The 12,572-nt window shown below is 35.3% G+C and overlaps 1 protein-coding gene across 3 annotated transcripts in view; it reads left to right on the forward strand.

Annotated features, from left to right (window-relative positions):
• The window catches only part of LOC121410349, a 74,738-nt gene that overhangs the window by 14,808 nt on the left and 47,358 nt on the right, over positions 1-12,572 (forward strand). For 2 of the 3 annotated variants that reach the window (XM_041602375.1, XM_041602373.1), the window contains exons 3-6: positions 603-691; positions 986-1,065; positions 1,781-1,862; positions 2,299-2,378. In XM_041602375.1, the coding sequence (XP_041458309.1) occupies positions 603-691; positions 986-1,065; positions 1,781-1,862; positions 2,299-2,378 (331 nt within the window). Of the gene's footprint in view, positions 1-602; positions 692-985; positions 1,066-1,780; positions 1,863-2,011; positions 2,103-2,298; positions 2,379-12,572 lie in introns of those variants that run through there. The other variant, XM_041602374.1, reaches the window with a different exon arrangement.

Consider the following 12,572-nt stretch of genomic DNA (forward strand, 5'->3'; position numbering starts at 1 on the left):
ATTGGCAGAATTAGAACAGGCCTAAAGAGGCTATGTTCTAGTTAGATCATAATTGGATCCATGTTATGTTGATTCTATAGTTGCTATGTCAAGGATGTTTTTCATCATATTTCACTGTCAGGCAAATCCATCTCCATTAATTTCCGCCAAGCGAGAAACATTTACAAGAAGAAGATTGTCTACAGGCAGTCGAAGAACCGAATAGATTATAAGGGTAATTTGAGTCTAATCATAGACACTTGGTCAGGTGGAACTGATTCGTCGCATGAGAAAATATACCATTAAGGATTTCATCATAGGTTTATATATTATTTCTTAAAGCAAGAAAATATGTTTGTATTAGATTTATTTTTTTCTACACAAATGACAAATGATAATCAAATTATAAATCACAGTTAAAAAAAATCTCTTTAGTACAGACAAAACTGCACACTTATACGTTTCTTTTTAATTGAATACACCCCTATTTAAATTCCTAATTCTATATTCCATATTCAAACTCTTCTTCAAAAAAATTGTATGCTACCTTTAATTTACGCGCTGATGTTGCAATTTTGCACATTCGTACAATTAAATTCAATGTTTGTTTTATTTCTTGACAGTTCTTGCAAAATCTCAGGCTGAACAAGAAATCCAGTCTTCATCTACCCAAGTGCCTTTGATGTTATCAGGGACGTTTGTTACTAGTAAGGTCAGTCTTTCATGCAAACTCTGTTAATACTATTTCAAGAAATCAGAACCATCATTCGAAATTATTTTTTCTCACATTTCAATTCTTTTGATATCACAATCATCAAATATGTTTTAATTGTATATGTTTCTCTATTCATATTATACATGTGCGTGAAAAATATAGACAGGTCTAAGGCCTACTCATGAAATGAGCCAAATAGATTTTGCACGAGTAAAATAGCAGAGCTAAAATATTTTCCTATTTACTAACATCCTTATACCAAAGTGTTTAGTATTTGCTTTCATCCAACAGGACTTGCAGTCTTACAACCAAACAACGGTTTTTATTGCAGCCTTCGGGCAAGATTTTGTATTGGATATTCAAAAATCAAGGTATGAAAACTTACATTTGATTAGACCCATTGTTATCATCAATATTATTATCATTATTGTTATCATTATTATCATTATTATTATTATTATTAGTAGTAGTAGTAGTAGTAGTAGTAGTAGTAGTAGTAGTAGTAGTAGTAGTAGTAGTAGTAGTGGTAGTGGTAGTAGTAGTTTCTGTTTCTGTTCTGTTCACGGCAACTCCCGCAGGAACCCGGCAGGACAGCATTTTTTGCTGGTAAACACCAAGCTGGTATATAACCAATTACCTAGGAAACATTTTACGTCTAGGTTAATCAGTCATAGTGGCTGACGTAAAAGACGACAGATATCACTCTTGGGCCTTTTTATCAAAGTGGTAGTAGTAGTAGTAGTAGTAGTAGTAGTAGTAGTAGTAGTAGTAGTAGTAGTAGTAGTAGTAGTAGTAGTATCATCATCAGCAGCAGCATTATTATTACTACCATCATCATCATCATCACCATCATCACCATCATCATCATCATCATCATCATCACCATTGTTATTAACATTGAAACCACACAGCATTCTATTTTTCCTATATTAAACAGAAACAAAATTCTCTGTCTTAAAAAATCATTCAGTGTTGAATGATTGTCTAAAATGAAAACCAGTAGGACAAACAACATATAGATCTATTAATCAACTTTTATTCTTAAATCCTAATCATAGATTCAAAATACATTGTATCTTGTTACAGAACTTATTCTGTTTTGCAGTCCACAGTAGAAACTATATACAGAGCTCTTGATAAACCATTAAGGCGTCGAACAACGGTGTCTGTAAGTATTGGTACATATGATTTTGATTCTTTAATATTTTTCTACCCCCCCCCCCCCCCCCCTCACCGGTATACGGTACATGTACGGGGACCATAGAGTGTGTTTAGGTTTATATAATCTATGACGGGGACGTCGACGCGCGTGTCAATTATACTGCACATGCGCAGAATCTGACAGCTGATTTCTCAAAAGTTTGTCAAGTTAGTCACCGAGATCACCTGATTCCTGAGACAGTAAAATGTGAGAATATTTGAGGTTTTCATTCAATGTTATTTTTGACTTTATTTATTCTTCTACTTAGCCAACTAGAGTATAAAGTCAGATATTACTTAGCTGTTAAAATTTATATATATTTTTTTAATTTGCGTGTTTGACTGTTATATGACTTCAGTCCCATGTGTTGCTTATTTTGTCGGCTTGCCATAATCTTTTGCAGGACGGGTGCTTTTTTCATGGAAACGTTCGTGGAAGGACAAAATCTGTCGTGTTTCTAGATGCTTGTTCAGAAGAGATATGGTAAGATTTTCCCTCTTCTACGATAAGTGAGAAATAGAGGTAGGCCTAGATCTGGACGAAATGTTCTGTCGATCTTTGAAATTGAGTCCCTGTACAGATCGAGTTCGAACTTCGGTCTCTGTCACTCTAGGCGACAACGCAATACTTACCCGTGTTAAGAAACTGGGACTCCACTCATGCGCATTTGGGCCGCCCTAGCTTAGAACTAAGGGCATACTCGTGATATAGGCCCCGCTCGAGAAAAAAATTGTAATCGATCATACCTCAATATCTAGGTTGCTAACTTCAGCTCACTATATATACTCGTGATATAGGCCCCGCTGCTGTGTTGAACGGCTTAGAATGTCCGTTCGCGGGGCCTGTTTCACGAGTATAGTACTATAATCGTTATATAGGCCCCGCACTACGGCACTCCAAACACTCCAACACAGTAGCGGGGCCTATATCACGAGTATATATTAAGCTTGCATTCTAAGATAGTCGCGAAACTGGCCCCGTCCAATGCGCTTATCCCAGCATTCGCACGTGTGTGGGGCTCGGTTGACGGCTATTAGTATACTCGTTATCGAGGCCCCTTACACTGTTATGTAGTGGAAAATAACGTGGTGTGGGGCTTGTTTCCCCGCGCGGTGGACGATGAGAATTATGACGGGCGGCGCCCCTCCCCCGGGGGGGGGGGGGGGGCTCCAATTTGTTTTCCAAATAAACAAGGAAAGAATATCATGGGCGGCGCCAGTTTAGGGGGCGGGGGGGGCTCCAATTTCCTTTTTCAGAAATCTATCTGTCGATTTACTTATGTATGAAAATAGTTTATTATTCATTATTCATTTATTAATCTATTTGTATTGATTAATTAATGTATTCATTAATCATTTAAGTTATTTGTGTTTGGTGTTTTTTTCTTTTGTGATCTATTTATATTGATTAATAAATGTATTCATTAATCATTTAAGTTATTTGTGTTTGTTTTTTTTTTCTTTTGTGATCTATTTATATTGATTAATTAATGTATTCATTAATCATTTAATTTATTTGTGTTTGGTGTTTTTTTTTCTTTTGTGATGTATTTGTATTGATTAGTTAATGTATTCATTAATCATTTAATTTAATTCAATGTTATAATAAGGACAAAAGTATTTCGTTGGCAAATGGTGAACTGGCTCTTTATTTGCATTTTATGATCCAATTATTGTTTTATTTGTTAAGTGGTATTTTAGGAAGAATTTTCACCAACAAACCAATTATCTCTTGTGATTTTTTTTCATTTCTTCAGTAAAAAGTGGGGGGATGTTTGTACTGGCCACCCCCCCCCCCCTCCTCGAAAAGAGGGGGGATATATCCCCCCATCCCCCCCCCCCGGGATTTACGCCAGTGCAGCTGACTACATCGAGATTAGGAAGGAAAGAGGAGGGTGCAGGTCCAAGCAGTCGTCAACCAGCCACGGCAAACAACTACTCAAGGAGCGCCTTTACCTGGGGCGAAGGCGATGACAGCGACTGCGAATGACTCTCAGGAGTCATTTTGGCTTGATATTTAATCTCGCCTCTAAACACAACGGCTCTTTTCAGAGCCACCAAATTACCAAGAAAGAAACTGAATAGCTATGTCTCTATTTACCTCTTAAACAAAAATTAATAAACACCCCACATTATTTTCTTCAATTAATACTTATGGGTAAGCGATTGATTTCTAACCAAGAAAATATACAGTATCAACAGATGCGATTTTTAAATATGATATGTAATTGGCAAATTTATTTAATAAAAATAAATAATATAACTTTAAGACAGGGATAAACCTCAATGCACCCCTAATATAAGGCACCAGTTTTCGTCAATGAATTATGGTTAAAGGAGAATGAAACCATTGGAACAAGATAGCTTGTGTGAAAACAGAAAAATCAAAGAAACAGATCAACAAAAGTTTGAGAAAAATCGGACAAATAATGAGAAAGTTATGAGCATTTGAATATTGCGATCACTATTGCTATGGAGATAGCAAATTGGTAATGCGATAAAGATGTGTGATGTCACTGATGAACAACTCTCCCCATTACTTAAGTATATATTTCACTGGAATTGCCTCTTTTATCACATCTATCCATAGATCATATGTTCTTTCTACATGAGGGCATGTAATACATATTTTTTAAGAATACATAATGGTAAAGAGTTTGTATCATCGTAAGAAAAAGCAAAAAGAGACATTTTGAGGGTATTTTATAGTCCACCAAAGGGAAAGTTGTTCATCAGTGACATCACACATCCTTGTCGCATTGCCAATGGGAGGATCTCCATAGCATTAGTGATTGCAATATTCAAATTCTCATAACTTTCTCATTATTTGTCCGATTTTTCTCGAACTTTCTTTATTCTCATTCTTTGATTTTTCTGTTTCTACACAAGCCCATTTGTTCCAAAGGTTTCATTCCCCTTTAAGCAATTGATTTTCAACCTAGAAAAAAAAAACAATATCAACAGATTCGATTTTCAAATAAGATAAATAATTGGCAATTCTCATAAAAGAAAATAAATACAAATTTAAAGACTGGAATCAACTTCAATACACCCCTAATAAAAAGTAAGAAAATCCATCTCTCAACATGAGTAACAGTGACCGTAACCCCCCCCCCCCCCCCCCCCCCCCCCGAAAATATTAATGAACAGTGAAGTGATAATTCACGATTGCTTAAATATTGAGAGGGATCACCCGAAAAAGTCCCACAAATATAATAAGAACGACAGACTGGACTTAGAAAGTGGGTAATGGAAAGAATCTCGTATAAACGTGTTGGCTAATAAACTTTGGGCAGAAAATAGTATGATTTGTATGCCTACAAGTAAAGAAAATTCAGATAAACAAAACACTGAAAATATGATCAAAATCGGACAAGGAATAACAAAGTTATCGCATTTTGAAAATTTGCATCAATCCGATGAAACAGTCATGGGTGTGTCATCATCATAATTCAATTAGCAAATTGGTGACGTCATATCACCAATTGTTCTTTTGTATTATGAAAATTAGGTTGATTCAATTTTTTTTCTACGAAGAACTTAAAACATTGGATTGGCAACTGATTTAGTGCATTAGATATTCATTGCTGCAACTTATTTCATTATAAAGGAGACGCATTATTCACAAATATATTGTGAAAAAAAATCGAGCAATGATTTTGTTTAATAACATAAGGAAAAGGAAAGTGGGGTCGTGACATCAGCCCACCTAATGAATATTCATGACGACTGTTTTGACAAAATATTACTACTTTAAAATTCAATAATTTTATTTGATATCCGGTTTTGAGGAAATTTTCGGAATTTTGCTCAGTGAATTCTACTCTATATATTAAGCTATAAATACTTTCAACACGGACCATCCCTTTAAGTTTTAAAATGACTGCAGGATGGGGAAATAGGTTAGCTGAAGAAATACTGGAATATCAATGGACGATATTGTAAGCTTTTTAAAAACAAAACATGAATAAATTGATATTTGGGTAAAAAAGCAGGGCCTACCCGAAATAGATGAGGCCGATCCCCAATTGTGGGGCGGGGGGGATAAGTCTCAGTAAAATATAGATTAAGTTAAATATAGTGTAGATATCCCTCAAGCAATAATAAAATTGACCAAACCAAAAGAAAATTAACAAATCTTCCCCGAATGAATATGACTATTCGTTGTCTTTTCTGAACTTAAATGGATGAAAATTTGGGAAGCGGGGGGGGGGGGGGGGGGGGGGTGTGCATTTATGAAAGGAATGAAAAATACATATCGATAATACACACGAAGCCAGATGAATGATTCAATATTGAATAAGAGAAGAAAGCCGATTTGAAAAATATATATATATATATTGACTTCTTACATCCAGGTGATTGCATGAATGAATGGAAGATTGGGGGGAATTATACAAGAATTATATAATTTGATTATTGATGAACCCCTCCCTCCCGCAAAAAATAATCAAAATGAAATGTGTGTGTGTGTATTTGAATTTTGTCAGACGTGTATCAATCAGATATGATTATTTACGTCTGCATGGGACCGACCTTTAACGTCACCATCCGAAAGACGTGACCAGGACTCGAACCTCGAGCCTCCGCATCAATTTGTAACTTCCCCACAGCTTGGATTACAGGCGCACGCCACAACGCCCAGAAATGCGGGGGGGGGGGCTCCAATTTATTTTCCCCAAAACAAGGGAGATAACAATGAACTTCCACACATAAAAAAATAAAATCGAATTATACCCCTGATTCCATATCAAAAAAGAAAAGAATATAGTAAATAATTAATAAATTTATATTTTTTTAAACACAAGTGCACGCCTACTTACCAAAAATGCATATAGCATTTCCATTTATTTGAATGCAGGATAAAAGACCATTGTAGGTGCAGTGGCCGAGGATCGAACCCCGGACTTTCCATGTACAGCCAGGCGCGTAGACCTCTCGGCCACGGAGAAGCCGTGGCCGAGCACCTTCGATTAAGAATGTTTTTTTAAGGATGTTTTATTATATTCTCTCAAATCAAAATACATAATCAGATTCTATAAACAATTTGTACAAACTATTTGAAACATAATTATAAATTATACAATAAATCCATTACATAATAATTATACAACTTATACATCAAACTTCAAAAATACTAGAAATTAATGCTAATGCGTTTCAGTAATTACAAAATGAAATATTAACAAAATATATGACATGATCAGAGAGAAAAAAAGATAAAAATGTTGTTCCACCTCCCACCCCCCTCCGTCCCCAGGTTAGGAGCATTCTTCCCTTTATGCCTATACTCTACATGGAAGGGACTGCAATTCTCCGTATTGGTTGTTTTCTGTGTTTTTATTTATTTTGTTTTGTGGCTTTGTCTCTCGTATGTATACCTTTGCCTCACTCTCCCTATTTATTCTTTTAATTAAGATTTTCCCATTTCCTTAAATGAAGAGACATCTTGCCTCTACCTAGCGCCAGCCTTCTTTCTTCCCATTCTTCTTCTTTAAATTTCCTTTTAATTTCATCCATGGTTATATGTGCACCCTTTTCCCTCCCTTTGAAGATTAAAAATTTAACAAAGATTAAAAAGTGATTGATTAAGCGTTCTTTTCCTTCGTCCTTTAATTCTACCCCTACAAGAATTTCCTCCCAGCTTAAATTACCGGTAGAAATAAAACCAAACATCTCCTTACAATTATCCCAAACCAGACAAGCATATTCACATTCCAAAAAAAGATGGCGATATGTTTCCTCCTCTTTTTTACAATAACAACAAAGGTTATTTTGTGAGATTTTAAAACGGAACAAGTGATGATTTGTGTTAATGCCGTGTAACATTTTAAACTGAAATTCTCTTAATCTACTGTTCAGAGTACATTGTCTTGGTTTCATAAAAATGTGTTCAAAATACATTTCTTAATCGATTAAAAAAAGACTGACCAAAAATCTAAATGAACTTCCACACATAAAAAGAATTAAAACGAATGATACCTCTAATTCTCTACATTACAAAAGAAGAAAAAATGAAAACAAATAAATCCTATAATTAATAATACATTTATTAATCCGTTAAAAATAAATTAGATGAACTTCCACAAATAAAAATAATTATAAACAAATTATACTTCTTAATCTCTATATCACAAAAGAAAAAAAACACTGTAGTTAAAATAGATTGATAAATGAATAAATGAAATTTCACGCACAGATATAATTAAAAACGAATGATACCTCTGACTCTCTACATCACAAAAGAAAAAAATGAAAACAAATAGATTAAATGAAAAAATATGAATACATTATTAATCAATATAAATACATAGATAATCAATTAAAATAGATTGAAATAAATGAACTCCCGCACATAAAATAATTAAAGATGAATGATACCTCTGACTCTCTATATCACCAAAAAATAAAACATTGAAAACAAATAAATGAAATACTTAATGAATATATATTAATATACTAATCAAGTAAAATAGATTGATAAATAAATAAACGAAATTTCACGCACAGATATAATTAAAAACGAATGATACCTCTGACTCTCTACATCACAAAAGAAAAAAAATGAAACCTAATAGTTGAATGAAAAAATATAAATACATTATTAATCAATATAAATACATAGATAATCAATAAAAATAGATTGAAATAAATGAACTTCGATCCGCATAAAAAAAAAATAAAAACGACCTCTGACTCCATATATATAACACAAAAGAAAAAAAAACACTTAACACAAATAAATTAAATGACTAATGAATACATTAATTAATCAATACAAATAGTTAATGAATGAATAATGAAAAACTATATTGACACATAAGTAAATCGACAGATAGATTTCTGAAGAAGTAAATTGGAGCCCCCCCCCCCCCCCGCCCCCTAAACTGGCGCCGCCCATGATATTCTTTCCTTGTTTATTTGGAAAACAAATTAGAGCCCCCCCCCCGGGGGGGAGGGGGCCCCGCCCGTCATAATTCTCATCGACCACCGCGCGGGGAAACAAGCCCCACGACCACATTAAATACCACTATATAGCAGTGTAAGGGGCCTCGATAACGAGTATACTAATATAGCCGTCATCCGAGCCCCACGCACGTGCGAATGCTGGGATAAGCACATTGGACGGGGCCTGTTTCGCGACTATCTTAGGATGCAAGCTTAATATATACTCGTGATATAGGCCCCGCTACTGTGTTGGAGTGTCTGCAGTTCCGTAGCGCGGGGCCTATATAACGGTTATAGTACTATACTCGTGAAACAGGCCCCGCGCACGGACATTCCAAGCCGTTCAACACACCAGCGGGGCCTATATAACGAGTATATATAGTGAGCTGAAGTTAGCAACCTAGATATTGAGGTATGATCGATTACAAGTGTTTCTCGAGCGGGGCCTATATCACGATTTTGCCGAACTAAGCTTTGTTTCACGAAAAATTGAATATTCTTATAATTCAATACATGTAACTAATTAGATTAGTACTGTTAAATCGGTACTCACCGGTTCTTTTCTTGAATTTTCTTGAAAATTCCCACGCTTCTGGCTTCAATTCTGCTATAAATTCTGTCGCCATAGACAGCTACACATGCAACTTTATTTATAAATGGAGCGCCCCTTACGAGAGTCGCTAATGCCGCGGAAAAATTGTTAGGCATTTTGGCCTGTGGTCAAGGCGTTCTTCTGTTCTATTTTTTTATAGGTATGAGATCGAAATCACAGCGACTATTCACACTGTTCCATAATGATTCCGAAAGGAGGTGCAACACCCCCCACCCACATGGGTGCAAATCCCAGGGGGACACTTCCCCCTAACCCAAAATAGTAGGGGCACATTATCAAATGTCCCCCTACTATTTTTGTTCTTTTATATATGATGGAAAGAAATAGGCCTACATCAGAAGTAAAACATGTATTTTGGACGAGACGACCTTCTTTTGGGGGTGATAAACCTTCCTTTTTTTTTTTTTTTAGTTTGTTTTTTGTTTTTTTTTTGCCTGTTTTCCAGCCCCTGGTCCCCTACCTGATTTCCACCCTTGCCTCCCACTACTCTTGATATTGTTTGCGAATCTGTTTTGTAAATTAAAGGGGAATTTCACCCTGATAAAAAGATGATGAAAATATGAGAAAAATCATTTCAAAATATCGATGAAGGTGTTATTTGACAAAAAATGGAGTTGATAGAATTTAGAATGCTTGATTTATTGTGACGTCTATAACGAGCAGTTGCTCTATCCTAAATATAAAATGCCCAAATTTCCCATTTTTAATGGTCCGTAACGACCCACTTTTTTCTTTTTGATAACAAGTATGAATTGATATACTAAATGTACCATAAAAATCATTATCATGTATTTCTTGACATTTCATTTACTTTTTTACCATAATAATAGCTGCTTGCAAAGGCCTACGCCGTCACAAAAAAACCCGGGGGGCCACTTACATTGACGAGTGGATACCATGCGCGACCAAAAAAAAACGTAAAAAGGATGTCCTTTTCACGATAGGGCACGTTACCTACGTAACGTGATAAGGGTGTCAAAAACACAAAAATAACGAAAAAAGGGTATCTATTAATTCGCTAGGAAAACCGTCGTGTTTAGGGTCTGATTTGCGGGGATGATAAAACAAAATCAAAATGTTTTATAAAGGATGTCCTTTTTGCTCCAACACTTCGTGTTTAGAGTCCGATTTGCGCGAGGTGTAGAAGGTGGGGTCGTACTAAACCAAATAAGGTAAAGCCGACGACCGAAGGACCCGTAACAATAAAACATTCCTGTACTTGTTTAGGGGTTCATTTCAGGGAATATTTGCCAAGAGTATCGTTTTGTTTCCAATACTTGTTAAGGGTAGGGTTTCACACGCCAATACTTGTTAAGGGGTGCATTTTCAGAATATGGAAATTACGTGTTTAGGGTGCTTTTCGAGACCCCATGGTCGCGCATGGTATCCACTCGTGAATGGAAGTGGCCCCCCCCCCGGGCAAAAAAAAAATCTTACCTTTGAAAAAGATTGGTGGGGGATGGATTTTCCTCGAACGCATACCAATTTTTTTTCTGCTATTTTCATAATAAACTTTAAATGAATTCAACTTTGCACTACTTAATTTTTTCAAAGACAAAATAACAAAATTACATCTCGTCATCATCATCACCACTATCATTAGCATCACCATCATCATCACCACAACCGTCACCACAACCATCATCATCACCAAGATAATTTTCATCATCATTGCCATCATCATCTTTTTTTTTTCTTTATTTTTTCCCCATCCCTTCTTCTTTTTTTTCTTCCAATATTCCTCCTTTTTTTTTAGAGCGGCACACCGTCATGCTCCCTCACTGATTATCCGCCTCTATATGCTTGGTGTTGTATAAATTGGCGGATACCTCATAAAATGAAATACTGAAGAGAAAATAAGGAAAGGGAAAAAGTAAGAAGAAAAAGAAGATGAGGAGAAGACAAAAAGAAAGCCAAACAAATGAAACAAAACAATGTCAAAATTTCGTAATAAAGTCTTCTACGTCAGTTTAATAATGATGTTTTCATTGAAATGAGAACAAAAAAGAATTGAAACCATAGGCGGCGGAAGCGGGGACGTTCCCCCCTAAATTTGTTGTTGACCTTTTTTTTTTTTTTGCTTGTCAATTTATTTTCCTACGTCCCCCCCTAAAATGTTTGGGTTGAGAGCCTTTTTTTTTTTGCTTGTCAAAATTTTTTAGGTTGTCCCCTCCTAAAATTTGGGGCTTCCGCCGCCAATGATTGAAACAATGAGGTAAAAAGGACTACATTATATAGTGTAAAGAAATAGAGGGAAGCTCCGAGACAATAAAAGGTTGAAAAAGAAAAAAATGTGAAAACGCAAAGCTCTCACAACATGAGCATAATAACAAATAATAACAAATAAGCGAGGACAAGTAGCTGAGGGACCCCCCCCCCCAACTCTCTCCCTCTAGTTATCTATCTATCTATCCGACTCGATTATATAAGAGAAGAATTTACTAATCAAAATATTATGAGCAAAAAGCACGAGCTGATATTTTGTATGAATATTCAAAACTGATAGAGAGACGCAATCGAATTATTCGATTGCGACAAAATTGATGATCTGAGAATTTATTGTTTTTAGGAATTCATTAAAAGCATAAAGTTGATCAGCATTAAAATATGGCAGGCGCAACGCATGAGCTAAAGCTTTATAGGCATACACCGATAAAAAATTTTAAGTATTTTTGGTAATCATGAAAAAAATTGATATTTCATGAAAGAAAGCTCAAATCCCGAGGAGGAATATTCTTATGAATTGACTTTAAAAAAAACTGTGGTAAGCCCCATTTAATATTTGATTATAAGTCGAATAAAACAGTAAAAGCTGAAAAACGTTCGCGTGATATTTGGCAACCTCCCCCCCAAAAAAAAATAAATAAATAAAAAATAAAAAGTTTTTAACTATAATAATGATCGAAGGTAATTTTGTCTCGCGTAGAACTGGACAAATGAAAAAAAGATTGTCACTAAAAAAATGAAGGTAATTTTGACCCACGTAAAATTTGGCGAGCCCCCCCCCCAAAAAAAAAAGGAAAAAAGGTTTTAACAAGCAAAAAAAGGCTAAAAAGAGAAAGAAGAGACAAGAATATGAACGAAATATCCCCATTACAAATAATGCTGTGATCATCA

The sequence above is a fragment of the Lytechinus variegatus genome, chromosome 3 (assembly GCF_018143015.1).
Source record: "Lytechinus variegatus isolate NC3 chromosome 3, Lvar_3.0, whole genome shotgun sequence".
Taxonomy (NCBI): domain Eukaryota; kingdom Metazoa; phylum Echinodermata; class Echinoidea; order Temnopleuroida; family Toxopneustidae; genus Lytechinus; species Lytechinus variegatus.